Raw genomic sequence first — 13,724 nt, forward strand, 5'->3', positions numbered from 1 at the left:
TCTCAAAATCTAATCTGTTTCATATTGCGAGTCCTCATGGGTTGGGCACCTTGCTGGGAGTGGGTGGATGGGGTAGCCAGTGTTGCTGGAGTACCCTAAGTGGAGGCAATTGTCCCAGCCTTGGGCCTTGAAAGTCATGGATGGAGAAGAGAATGAAGGTTAAAAGCCTGGGAACACAGGTTAAAAGTCCAAGGAGAGTTGCAGGAGGAGGCATTGGGGCTAATTGTCACTCAGAGGAAAGTAAAAACATCCTTTAAGTAAGGTCACAAGCTGTTGAGGTCTAGACTGACACTTTACACTGCCTGAATAAATTATCTAAACTAAGCACTCCTGGCTGACATCAGACAGCATTGAGTGGCTGGGCTAGCTGAGCCTAGTGGGGCATGGAATGAGGGGAGGTCCTCAGCTGTGCTAGTTTTGGCTGCAGCCTTCTGTAGATGCTGTAGGAATTCCTATTCCTGTGTCTGCTTGGGACCTCTTACTGCTGTATGGAGCCAGTAGAAAAGCTGCCTTGCTGGGTGTGGCAGAGCGTGTAGAGGGTTCATCCAACTCTTTCTTCCAGTAACTGTAGGAGCACAAAGTGGTGTGCTGTGGCACGGGAGGGCAGTAACGTGGAGGTGTCTGATTTTATTCTGCCCCTTCTGCTTTGCCTGCTCACATCCAGAGCTGAGGGAGGCAGCAGTGTCCAGCTGGAGGGTGGAATGCTAAGGATGTGTACTCTATGCTTTTGTTCCTGTTTTACTTGGCCCACATGAACCTGAGTCTAAACTAAGCCAGACTCTGAGGAGACTGAGGCAGTCAGGCATGTTTGATGTTACTCATTGCTGCCTTGGTGCTGCTGCTGAGCATGCTGTGCCCAGTGGGTGTGGGAAAGGTGGGATCTGCCCTCTCCACAGTGCACAGCAGTTACCAGGTCCCTCTGAAATGAAAGGCTTGGCCACAAGCAACACAAAGCACTAGCAATTGGATGTACTACAGAATTCCCTGCAGGCCTGGCTGGGCTAATTCCTCACATTAAGCAGTCTCCAGAGCAGCTGGAAAACAGGGACTTTCCCCTGCAGCAGCTGTATCTGCCATTCTTATTTCATAATTTGTGAGGCTCTGCCAGGTCCTGTGTCCTGGGTGCCTGTGCAGAGAGAGGCTGGGCTGCTAGGAACTGTGAGTCTGAGAGGGAAGAGAGATGAGAGCTTAGCTGAAAGGTAGGGGCACTTGGGCTTTACAAGCAACTTGAGGCTCTGCAGCTGGATCTCTCTTGAAGTCCTGTGTTGCCCAAAGCCCATCTGCTTTGGATGATCACATCACACACTTTTTAAGGCTACATCTACAATTGTAAACATGACATCTAGCATTGCCACCCTGCACATAGGCATGGCAGGGGGACAGCATAGCTTGGGGACTCTTCCCATGGCATGATAAGGATGAAGCCATCCTTTCTGGAGAAGAGAGGCTCAGCAGTACAGAAATGAGCCATGCTAGGCTAGATGGTCTCAAGGCAAGAGACCTGGCTCAGTTTACACAGTGGTGTTGGCACAGTGTGGCAGATGGGTACATTTGGTAGGCCAGAGAATTGGAGGTTTCCCTCAACCACAGCAGGGCCATGGTGCTGGTGAGGGTGCCATGAACTGTCATGATGGACACAGAGGAGAGCTCTCTCCTTGCAGCTTCCTCTGCTGGGCTGATCTTGAAAGCTAAGCAAATGTACTGGACTCCCCGGACTGTACTACAGAGGAATCTCGCAATGCCTCTTAATTGCGCTTGGCAATCTTTCTTTAGATTTTTCAAAGATTTTTCTGTGACGGTTTCTTGAAGAAAGCTCAGTGTTAGCTTTACCACAGGAGTATGAACCTTAGTGAGGTCTCCTGCTAGCCTGGCTGTTTCTTGCAGTGACTCACTGTTCTTGTGAAATCTATGACTCACTGTTGTCCTGACTGTTATGGCTTGGCCCGTTGCTAGCAAGGAGATGAGGGGTGGCAAAGGTTCCCCAGATATATAATTTAGACATATCGAAGCTGACTGCTCCCTTCCACCCACTCCCCAGCCTTGTGCAAGGTGGAGGCTGCAAGGTGTGTGAGAGCTGACGGATCTGAGGATGGAGTCAGGATCCCTGAGACAAGCACTCTCCCCACCCAGCTGAGCAGGATGAGCAGCCATGCAAAGGGGAAAGCACTGCAACAACATTGATGGAAGACACTGCATGCTGGCATGGAAGGTGGCACACTTTTATTTCTCAACATGACCCAGCCAAAGGCCAGATGTTCCCAGCCTGCTCAGCCCTCGCTTTCCCTCACAGACCCCGAGAGCTCCCTGAAAGCCAGGGGGATGGTGTTGCTCCCCGCAGCCTGCTGCGAGGGCTCTGCAGGCCGCGCCATGCCCGTCCCAGAGCGGCCACGGCGCCGGCGGTGGCTGCTGGCAAGCAGGGTGTACAGGAAGGGGTTGACACAGCTGTTGCCATAGGCCAGGCAGGTGACACCGAAGTTAAGGTAGGCCTGGGCGGTGGGGCCAATGCCCAGCCCCTCTCCCTGGTACAGCCCGGCCAGCTGCCAGGCCCAGAAGGGGAGGAAGCAGGCCCAGTAGGCCACCACGATGGCAGAGATCCTGCAGAGGAGCCGCAGCGCCGGGGCCCGGCCGGGCAGCGGCAGCCCCAGCCCCCAGGCCGAGGAGCGGTACGCCCGGGCCAGGCGGGCGTAGACGATGCCCAGCACGGCGCCGGGTGCCAGGACGCTGGTGCTGAACAGCACGGTCAGGTAGAGCCGGAAAGCCGATGGCGTCCAGGTGAGGACGCAGATGCGCTTGCGGGGGCCGTCCCCCTCCCGCAGCTGAGTCATCGCCATCATGGGGGCCGTGAGCAGGAGCGAGAGGAGCCAGAGGATGGCGCTGGCCAGCCTGCGGCAGGCATTGCTGGCCCGCCGGGCCCGCAGGGGCTGGGCCACCGCCCAGTACCTCTCCAGGCTCATGGCGGTCAGGAGGAAGATGCTGGCGTGCATGGTGAGGAGGTCCAGGCTGAGCAGAAGCCTGCAACCCACATCCCCGAAGAACCAGTCGTGGGCGAAATAGGTGCAAACCCCAAAGGGGATGGTGGAGAGATACAGGAGGTCAGCCAGGGCAAGGTTGATCATGTAGACCCCCAAGGAGCCTGCTGAGCAGCCTGCCACCCTGCCAGAGGCCACTGCCACTGTGTAGATGTTCCCCACCATCCCAGTGAGGCACATGACCAGCAGCACTGCACCCAGCGGCCCTGTGACCAGACTGTCCCCTCCCAGGTCATTGCTGTCATCACCCCCACCACTGCTTTCCTCCAAGAAACTGCCACCCTTGGGATCCTCTCCAGGACTTGGGCAGATGAGAGAAGTGTTGTAAGACATCTTTGAGTAAGTTAAGCAAGAGCAAATCAAGCTCTCAGAGACCTGTTCCTTCCTCCTGCCTTCCACCCTTGCTGTACTGGACACAACTATCCTTAACAGCAAAGCAGCCAAGGGAAGAATGGGGAGAGTTCATCAGACACAGACAGGGTGCTCCAGAGAAGTCTATTCCTCACCTCCAGCTGCCCAGTCCATTTTGCTGATGTTGTCCATCACAAGCTCTGTCTGGTTGTTTTCCTTAACCATGGAAGAGCCAAGAAAGGGACACTGCCTTTTCCTTCAAGACCAATATATGCAAGGTAACCTCTGCCAGCCAGGAGGAAAGGTCTCTTTTCTTTGCTAGCTTTGTTGCTTCTCCAGAGTTTGCTGGGCCCGCAGAAACAGTGGACGAACAAGTAGATTTCTGCTCCTAAGTCTGTCAGCTCAGCTCAGACAGACTTTGGAGAGGTGGGCTCTGCTTGCTGAGCCAACCCCCTGAGAGCTGCCTTGACCACTGCATGGAGGAATGTGCCTGACTCACAGCTTCACACACCGGTGTGAATACAGTTCCAAATTTATACTGGGCTTTTAGCCCCTAGCTGAGGAGCCCCACTGGCTCCCTTCTCTTTCTGGCAGACATGCTTTCTTCCCCCATATCTTCCTTTATCCTGCTCCGTCTTCCTTCTTGTTCTTATTTCCCTTTCTTTATCCCATTTCTCCTTGTACAGTTGTCCTCATTTGGGACAAGACAACTGAGAGACAAGACTCCATAATATGGCAGGGAGGGTAGAAAGCATCATGCTGTGGCTTTAGAAAGGAAACAGGGGCCAGCCCTGGAAGTGCAATAGGCAGGGAACAGCCACACAGCTCTCCCCAGCCAAGCCAGACTGAAAGAACCTGTCCCACACTCCCTCCCAAGCACATCAGGGCCCTTTGAGGTTTGGGTGTTCTGGATATTGTCCCCAGTTTGCAAGCAGGTCCACCACCTCTCACATTGTCTGTCCTCGCCCTTTTCCACCTTTGCCCACAGGTCAGCAGCAAGCTCCTAGAGACACAAAGGACTGGATATTTTAGACTCCGTTTTTCCTTCCTCTCCACAAAACCATTCTCCTCCTCTGAGCTTTCCCCCTCCTCCCCTCGCAGCCCCGGGAAGCTGCCCCGGGCAGAGCAGGGAGCACCAGCCCATTGCTTGGCACCACCGCCTTCTAGCGAGGCACCAGCACATGACACCCGCACCCGAAGCTACCCGGCCCTCTCCTCACTCACAGCTGAGCCTCCTCGTCTCAAGGAAGACACGGTGGGACAGAATTTGCTAAGCAGAGACAGATGTAGAGACAGACACATAGCTTCATAGTGGCTGAGTCAAATGCCTCTGCTCATATCCAGCAGTGGTAATTCAGCAGCAAACAGGAGGAAGAGGGGGCATCCCATCAGCACTCCCCTCACTGTGCAATGACCTTTGGTTTTCAGGAAAATCATGCTCCAAACTAGGAGAGATCAGCAAAATGCAGTGAAAATATACTTTTAGGTGGATATTTCCATTGCACCATGGTAGTAGGGTGAGAGATGCTTCTACTCATCCAGAAAGTTGATGCTCCCAACAGACTGTGGTGGTCTTGGCACAGAGTGGGGTCCCCAGAGAAGCAGAGGGGCACCGTGAGTCTGCCCATTTGGCTCTGATGGGAACAATCACAGTCCACATGCCTCAGGAAATACAATGAACAGCTATGGCTTTTTGTTTGATCGTCTGTACTTTTTCCCAAGAAACAACCTCATACCTCAGCAGTTAACATGTCAGCTAATTTAAGACATTAAAATAAATTACAATGATATTTTTAAATTATTTCTTTAGGAGCTAATTAAAATACTGGTTTTCTCATTAATTCCAGTTAGCTCCCCTTAACACATGAGACACCTTCTCTCACACTGCCTGATAAAACTGCAAACACATCAGATACTACAGTCACCAGCAGAACTCAGCTACTCCTCCCAGCATGTGTAGCACAGCTCTCCCAAGAAAGCTTCAAGAGATGAGCTTTAAGACATGAATCATGGGTTGATTTTGTGTTTTAGGCTAACTCTTACTAAGAGAACATGAACATACAGATATGTATGTGTGATGGACAAGATAAACATATGCAATGTGCAGGTCAGAATGAAAGTGCCAGGCCCTTGACATACAGGGAATGGGAGAGAAGAGATCCGTGTATTACCATATTCAGCATCAACCCTAGGCTCTAGTAGAGACAGCAGACTCTGAACTCTATACAAGTTATCAGCTCCTCTGCAAGACCCAACCCCTCTTCATTGGTCTGATAGAGACTCAAGCTGGGCAGCTGATCTTCAGTGGCATGAAAATCCCTCACAGTATCTTCCCTAGGGCAGTATTCTACCTCTATCACTTTTTGTTATGTGTGTGCATGCACACATTATCCACATACACAAATGTATATCCACATTATTTTTTATATGATCTCTTAATCTTCTCTGAAGCATTTGGTGGAAGGTCAGCACACAAATGTCATCTGAAGAAGCTTCAAGCCCATACATGGCGGAAGGAAACAAGCCTCACATTTGGCTGTTTAGGTTACATGTTTTAAGTGACCTTTCTCAACCACTGCACTAACTGGTCAAATATCTAGATGTTTCACATCTCTGTCACCCACAGATATGGTATTTCTTGTAAAGGAACAGGCTCTTTTAGTCCAGCAGTCCCTGTAACCCGCTGTGGTGCCTGGCTCCAGCCAGGCAGCTCTTTTCTTGCATCAGGTGGGTGCCTGTCTGCAGTTTCATGCAGGAGTGATGCTGGGTCTCACGTCCAACATAGTAAGTGCCAAAGTTTTCAAGGCCTGACTGACAGGCAAGACCTGTCAGCATCCAGCCACATGACAGCAATTTAACAGGGACAGGTTGTACTGAGGATTCAGACGCACAAAATCTTGCACTTGAAAAGAAGCAGCTTAATCGGGCCCTCAAAACAAAGTGGATATCCTATGGGGGCAAAAGTGCTTCAAAGGGTGCTCCAAGAGCACTGTGTTTCTCTGATATCAATCTCCTCTCCTGTCCTGACAGCCACCCAATAGGACCAGGCAGAGTTGAGTCATAGTGAGATTCCTGCATGGCTTCCTAGGATTTAAACTTGAAGTAGGCTTCAACTGTAGAGAAGAGAAAAGGTGGTGTATTAGGGCAATACCCTGAATGGGAGTGGCAGGAGGGGAAGGAAACAGCATCCAGGCACTTACTTGCATATTCCTGTGGTGTCATGGCCTGGTTGATGACACTAGTGAAGGCTCTGACCCACTCCAGCTGGTCAGTCTCTGTCTCGCAGGTGAAGAGGTATTCCCGGTCAGGGGTGACAATGGTGATGCCGTAGTGCCAAGAGAAGTTGCCCTGTGTCCCTGAAGGCAATCCCTTCTGGACACTATATCCATTCTCTCCACTGCCCACAAACACCTCACCCTTAGCAAAGGCGTCCTGCACATCAGGAGGGAAAGACATTTATGGATTTATGGAATCCCAGAAGAATAAGAGAACAATTACAGGGCACCTAAGGACAAGAGGACAGTGTGTGAGGACCGGGGATGTAGCAGCAAAAGGTTTTGGAGGTGGTCAGGGGTTCAGAAGAGCAGTGAGCCTGTGTTCAAAGGCAGTAGTGAAAAGAAAAACATAAGGCCATGAATCTCAAGAGGTCTGAGAGGGGAGCTGCTGCTCTCATCTCTCTGTGTCACCCTCCCATCACCACCTTTACACTGCTGCCCTCCCTGCTCCCATTGTTTGCAGGCAGTGAAACAAACACAGAAAGCATGTGATGAACTAAAAGGGGTGAAAAGGGGAAGACCTGGAGTCCATTCACAGCAGCTGGGAAACAGCAAGCCGCGCTCACTGCAGAGCACAGGCTCTGTGCGCACTCTGACCCTGCCCCAGCACCGCTGCCCGCAGCTGCCGGCGGTCCATCGCCCTCTCACCAGAGGATCCTTGAAGTACATGAGCCTGCGGTGATCCAGCGTGAACCAGCGCTTCTTGAAGGCCTCTCTCTGCTGTGAAGGGAAGAGGTGACATGTGTGAGGGGACAGTGCCCTCTGCTGCGAGCAGTGCGAATGGATACCCAAACTCAGCCCAACCGCGTGAAGCAAGCCCTGCCGTCAGCAACCTCCTCCTCGCCCTTTCTGAGCCGAGAGCGGGGTCAGTATCGGGTGATTCACTCCCAGCTGCTGTCCCCAACTCCTGAGCTTCGATGAGGGAGCCCAGAGTTGAGACAGGAGAAATCTGAACACTGAATACCCGTAAGGTCACGCACACACAGACACATGCAGAGAGATCTGTTGCTCTGGGAGAAAAAAGGGACTCTGGCTTAACCTACTTTCATATGTGTCCTTCCCCTTCCTTTCATTCTCCCCTCCCTTGGTGCCCACACACTTTTCCCGCGGGTTTCTAAAGAGTCAGGGGGGAATGAGGAAACGGCAGCAGAAAAACATTGAAGTAGGGAAAGCCAGTGGTGCTCTGGCAGACCGCTGTTTGATTTTTTTCTACTATAGCAGCTCACCTTGGGACCAGTCTTCTCCATGTATCCCTCCTTCAAGAAGTTTCTGGTCAGACGATTTTTGATCTGACAAAATTGCAAGAGTATCATTCACTTAGCTGTGCCTCTTCACTATTCATTTCCCTCCCCCACCCTTCTATTCCCCCAAATTCAGTCACCTTCTAAATTTATATTTCCCAAACTGCCTACCTAGGCATCACTTCTGCCTCCAAAACAGCAGAGAGCAGCTATTTTCTGACCACCACAGGCCCTTTTAAAAACACCTTCTCATCCCTCTGTCTTTATCCTGCAGTTTCCACTTCCATACCTGGGGTTATAACAGTAACTAACGAGCTCTTTTATCATGCAAGCAGCGGGAGGCTCAGGAGGAGCTCCAGTGCTGCCTTACCTCATTATCGCTGGCAATGGGAAATGCCACCTTCAGGTAATGGAACTGCACTGAGCGGATGGCATTGAACCAGTCCACTACCTCCTGAGGGTAGAACAGGACAGAAAGCTTAGCCAGAGCAACAGAGGGGCATCTAAACTCACCCAGCTGCACCCAGCCCTGAGTTAGCTACAAGCACAGTCAGCTCTCCCTCTGTAGCATCTCCCTCACATGCACACAGCCAGCACGGCTGCCCCATTCCCCACATGCACAGGCAGCACATCTTCTGTAGAACTCCTCCCACACAAACCAACTCAGCCAGTGCTCCAGCCCTGCTCCCTGCAGCAAAACTCTCTCACAGATGCACAAACACAGAGCCAGAACCCCCACCCTATTACCTACAGCAACTCACACTCACACACCCCATCCTACCCATGCTTCATACTATTTAATATCAGCAAATCCTCAAAGCACCTCAATGGCTTTGTAGGGTTTGATGCTGAAACCAAATACCTTTCCACTTTCATGGTAGACAAATATATTCCGGGTCTTATTGTCTTTGAGATAGGTGATCTGCAGGCCATTGGGGTTCCCAATCTTCTCTGGCTGGAATGTAGCATTGATTACATCTATTTTAACGTTGATTTTGGGTTCTTTGGCCTGAAAACAGAATGGCATTGACCATGCATGAGCAATCCTAGAAGGAAAGAGATCTGAGCTACTGATTACCTGGGGTAAGGCAAGGTCAGAGGCCTGACCAGGTGGAGAACCTTGTACTTGGCTTTTTTAAACCTTCTGAGGTTCATATCAGCCCACTTCTGGAGCTTGTCCAGGTTTCTCTGGATGGCATGTCCTGCTTCTCCCTACCCTGAGCCATTCCCTCCCTTGTGACAGCATTTTAGCTCTTGCCCCACTCATTTCAGAGATATGAATGAGCAGAAAAGTAGCCCTCCTCAAAACCAACCTGAGAAAAGGTTTTTGCCAACTTGGCTCACAGTGGAGTGAGAGGTTGGTTACACAAATGGTGCAGGATTACACATCCAGGCAAATGGGTAGGAGTGAAATTGAAGATCAATCTTTTTCTCAGTAGTGAGGGAAGCACAGAGGGAGAGCATGAGGAAAAGTCACTCTGACAGTAGGAAGGGGACCCTTCTCCTTAGTGACATGTTTTGTTCTCATCTCTGAGCTGGGAACAAAGCAACCTCAGAAACATGCGTAGGAAGTCAGAACATCTCTGCGACCCCACTGCTCTGGGTGGAGCACACACTGAGGTAGGAGTTGACCACCATACTCACATCCTGCTTGGTGAAATACTTCAGACATCCCTCTCTCTCAGACAAGAGGAACTTGCGGGGTAGGAACTGCCCGTTGTCTCGGCCTCGCTTCCAAAGGATGCCTTCCTTCACCCCTTGGAGCAGAAAAGGCACTTATAGTAGCATTCCCCACAGGCATGGTAGGCACCAGAGAGCTGCATGCAGCCTGGGGCCCAGCCACCCCTCTGTGACAAAGAACATGATGGGCTCTTGCTGAGAGTAAACACTTGAGATGTTTCACCTCTGACTTACAACTAAAGATGCTGTGTCCCCATGTTTGCAGTGCAGATAAGTGCTCACCAAAAGACATTCCCAGATACTTCCCACCTCCTAGTCCTGCTCCTACTACTACCTCTGACAGTGTGAGAGCTGTCTCCTGTGAACACTAGAGTCCTGGCCCATGCAGATTCTGGTGAGGGACCAGAACTCTTCCCACCTGACTCTGCAGGCTCTTGGGCTCCAGTGCCCTTTGTCACAGGGCTGACAGTGCCGATTCAAGGACAACTGACCGGGTTATAGGGGGCGGCATGCAGCAGGGCAGACATTCCTTATTGCAGATGTCTGTCTCCAACAAGACAAAAAATGTCTTTGAAAAATGCCGCCTGGTAACACAAGGCTTCTAAGCTACCAGTGGCAGTGCCAGCCTATGTTGTTCGCAATTTAACACCCCCAAAACGAAAGCCCTGTAATGACCACTTGGGTTCTCAGGAGTGCTTGTGGGATTTGCAACACTGGCACCTCATGACACTCAGAAGTTGCCAGCAAAGACAACAAGCAGGATGTTATGATGCTGTATTCTGCTCTTACCATCAGAATATGGGAGCTGTTTTCCCGGCTCAGTAAATTCTTTGCGTTCATATTTGGCCCGTATCCACTGTTCTCTCAGCACTCTATGGAGAGAGGGGACAGGTAGCTCAGAAACAAACTAGAGGAATTAGAGGAACAGAGAATTGCCCTTCCCCCTTTCCTTCTGCATGCAGCAACTTACTGGCAGTCATTGTAGGTTGGCTGGTAATAGTAAATAGGGATGTGAGCTTCATATATGGCTTTAGTCACAGCATTCCCATGCTTGGCCAGAAACTGCAGAGGTAGACAGAGAGTTAGTGCTTTGCCTTTGATGCACACTCATGTTGGACCTTTTCTTTCCTGACCCACTACAGAGTCAGATGCATATCAAACTCTAATGGAGCATTCTCTTTCCCCTCCATTGCAACATCCCAGCAGTCTGGCAGCAGGAAGGTGGGTCTCAAAGGTCTCATCTACTCTCAGACATTACAGTGATTGCACCTGAATCAATAGAGTGCCATAAATGTCACTTCCGTAAGCTGGGTGCTCACACATTCAGTGGATTTGCTGCCATGCCCCGCATCTCCTGAAGAGCTTGACAACAGCTCTGCAATTGCATCTGGAAGGACATTCCAACCTCTTCCAAAGAGCAACAAGACACAGATTATTCTTTTTGGATCTCCAGAAAATATTTTCAGTCCCCTAAAAATTAGTGAGTTGAGCGGGCTGTAACGGGAAGAAGTCAAGTTCTCATAAGAGCCATTTTTCTCAAGAGATTGTATTATATCTGGAAACTTTTCTTGGAGAATGGAGTTGCCCAAGATTTTCCCCTTGGACTGCTGAAATCAAGAGGACACATTGAGGCTGGATGACCTTGGCAAGTGGAAAACAAGTAATCTGAAGCAACAAAGACCCTAAGCCTTAGTATGATACATTGCAAGAGCTCTGCATTTGCCATAAAGTAACAGGACATGCGGAGACACATAAGGCAAGTGTGTCTTCCCTCTCCCAGTGGGTTGTGGGGAGTTATCCCTGATTTTCATGCGTAGAAAAGAGACTGACTAAACCAGATTACATTCCAACTCTGTGAGGTCAAAGGACTAATTTTGCCAGGACACTGAGTGTATAACCTAGTCCACACCACCTGCCCTACCCATGGGGATAAAGATCTCACCTGCACCTGAGCATCATCCCAGTAGTCCATCTTCAGGGATTTGACTTTGCTGATGCTAGGGATGTTGCGGTGAATTGCTGAACAGCTGAGGCATATAAAGACACCCAAAGTAGAGGATGCCCAGTCAGGATCTGAGAATATGGAAAAGGGTATAACTAGAAGTGGTGAATATCCCTGGGATATATGCCTCACCTGAAAATGTAGTCCTGAGAAACAGGGAGCTGATGACCACAGTTTCATCTGAGCTGAGTAATTAATGCCCAAGGCATGGATGCTAGTCAGAAAAAACACAGTCATTGGTCCCTCATTCCCCATTCTAATCACTTTGCTGAATTTTTAATGACCTGTATCTTGAAAAACCCCACAGTGCTCTGTCAACTCCATTTGTGTAAAGGATCACCCAAAGGAAAATGAAATCTCCTCTGGGAAAAGACCCCAGGAGTTGTTTAGTGCATCTCAACAAACCCCTAACAGTGTTTAGTCCAGGAAGTGGAAAACAACCTTGAATCTAAAACTCTCCTGGAATAATTAAAAAGTGCAAAATTGTATTAATTTGCCCAGTCTTAATCTGGCTTGGGTAGTACACTCCTTTTGGAGGTATATGATGGGTGGTTTTAGTAGCACTTGTAGGACCACAAACTGGGTACCCTTCTGAGAGGGCAAGCCCTTCAGTAAATGAAATTTCCCAGGCAGTTGTAGCAGGTTGTCAGTTCAGAGCTGAGTCATGGCGGAGACAATGCCCTCCTGAATCATGCCTTCTTTCTGGAAAAGTTAGGATTTCACTGCAAGCTTTCCTGTCAGGTCCTGACTGGGCATGACTTTGGTTTGCATTTGCAATCTGACATGACTACAACCCACGGTGCTGCAGCTATGGAGCCCCTGCTAATCTGGCACCCCCACACCCCTGTCCTTCCCACCAGTGCCATGGCAGCATCTTCTCCCTCCTCCCTTGCCAACCCACCTGAAGGGAGAGGAAATGAATACTCAGAGCGATGCCTCCCCTTTCTCTCCAGTCCAGGATCCTGTGCAGTCCAGCTAGCCAGCACTAAGTGGCTGCTAGAGATCAGCCCCAGCTCCCTGCTTCCAACTTCTCCTGCAGCATCCTTTGGGGACTCACCTGGCTTCCCGCAGTCTGCACACAAAGAGTTCTCTGCTCTTTTCCACACTTCCTTCAGGGCCTTCATGCTCCGCTCGTTCCCTGCAGCCATCGCCTCAGAACGGTGTCCCTCCAGGCAGGGCAGGACCGGGCCAGGAGGGCAGCTACCTGCACCTTATGCACCTGCAGGCCAACTCACTGCGTTACCCAGGCGTGAAGTAGCCACCAGAGAGACAAGCTCTGGCAGCCAGAGAGAAAAGAGGAAGGCAAAGAAGCCTAAGGTTAAGGTAAATGGGAAGGGAACAGAGGCCTGTCAGTGCACCTGAGCCAGCAGAGCACAGGCGGAGGCAGAGGCTGGAGGCTGAAGTGCACCCAGACTGTGCGTGAGGACTGAGGAGGAGCAGGAGACCTGCCCCATGGGCGTGGAGGGAAGTGCAGCAACTAACCACAGAACTGGTTTTTCCACATTTCTGCTGGTGAAAGGACAGACCAGGAAAAGAGCGAAAGCAGCAAGCAAGCTGATAAAGGAAAACTGGCTGTGGCCAAGTGACTGCCAGGCTGTGACAGGACTACTGCCAGGACTCGTCATGCTCTGTGGGCTAAGGGGGCTGGCTTTGGCTGCCCCCACAACACTTCAGAAGCTTCCACCTAAGTCAGCCGGCCACCACACAGGCATTACACCCATTTTTAAGGAGAGAACAGGGGAGCAATAAAGGTTCAGGAGCTCAGCCAATGTCACTCTAAGCCATCAGAACATGGCAGTCTTTCTTGATGCCCCCACCAACAGTACCTCTCTCCACCACTACAGAAATCATGGCTGGCCAGCCAGATACTGCAACTTGGACACAGCATCAGAGCCAAGACGCATCTCCATAGCTGCCCTCTCCAGATTAGAGGAGCAGCACATGCACTGCTAACAGCAAGAAATGACAATAGCTTGAAATTTACTCAGAGCTCTATTGAAGAATGCTCAGTTGAAGAACTGCAGATGTTAACTATTCGGAAGAGTGGCATTTATTTAAGAGATGTAGATGTAAAACACTCGGGAGTGTCAGAACGAGTCTGGGGCTACACGGTGAGAGCGGGTGCTACGCTGCCATGTTCTGGCTT

The 13,724-nt window shown here is 50.6% G+C and overlaps 2 protein-coding genes across 2 annotated transcripts; both read right to left on the reverse strand.

Moving 5' to 3' along the window:
• Positions 1-2,219: 2,219 nt before the first annotated feature.
• LOC102067141 (urotensin-2 receptor-like) lies at positions 2,220-3,375 on the reverse strand. Its single transcript, XM_005488734.3, has one exon. It carries the CDS (start codon positions 3,360-3,362, stop codon positions 2,268-2,270), a length of 1,095 nt encoding a protein of 364 aa, XP_005488791.2. The 5' UTR covers positions 3,363-3,375; the 3' UTR covers positions 2,220-2,267.
• Positions 3,376-3,398: 23 nt separating this feature from the next.
• LOC102074836 (arf-GAP with dual PH domain-containing protein 1) lies at positions 3,399-13,635 on the reverse strand. The gene is made up of 11 exons (XM_005488595.4): positions 12,636-13,635; positions 11,519-11,649; positions 10,547-10,638; positions 10,366-10,448; positions 9,541-9,653; positions 8,759-8,905; positions 8,267-8,350; positions 7,882-7,944; positions 7,304-7,375; positions 6,581-6,812; positions 3,399-6,493 (listed from the first exon to the last, which is right to left on the reverse strand). Exons 1-11 carry the CDS (start codon positions 12,724-12,726, stop codon positions 6,465-6,467), a joined length of 1,137 nt encoding a protein of 378 aa, XP_005488652.1. The 5' UTR covers positions 12,727-13,635; the 3' UTR covers positions 3,399-6,464.
• Between the last annotated feature and the right edge of the window lie 89 nt (positions 13,636-13,724).

This window comes from Zonotrichia albicollis, chromosome 4 (genome assembly GCF_047830755.1).
Source record: "Zonotrichia albicollis isolate bZonAlb1 chromosome 4, bZonAlb1.hap1, whole genome shotgun sequence".
NCBI classification, from domain to species: domain Eukaryota; kingdom Metazoa; phylum Chordata; class Aves; order Passeriformes; family Passerellidae; genus Zonotrichia; species Zonotrichia albicollis.

Excerpts from the sequence above, each read along its gene's own strand:
- LOC102067141 (XM_005488734.3), bottom strand. The coding sequence starts at position 3,362 with ATGTCTTACAACACTTCTCTCATCTGCCCAAGTCCTGGAGAGGATCCC.
- LOC102074836 (XM_005488595.4), bottom strand. The coding sequence starts at position 12,726 with ATGGCTGCAGGGAACGAGCGGAGCATGAAGGCCCTGAAGGAAGTGTGG. Across the intron at positions 7,945-8,266 it reads CCATTGCCAGCGATAATGAG|ATCAAAAATCGTCTGACCAG; the intron begins GTAAGGCAGCAC and ends CAATTTTGTCAG. Across the intron at positions 7,376-7,881 it reads TGGAGAAGACTGGTCCCAAG|CAGAGAGAGGCCTTCAAGAA; the intron begins GTGAGCTGCTAT and ends TTCCCTTCACAG.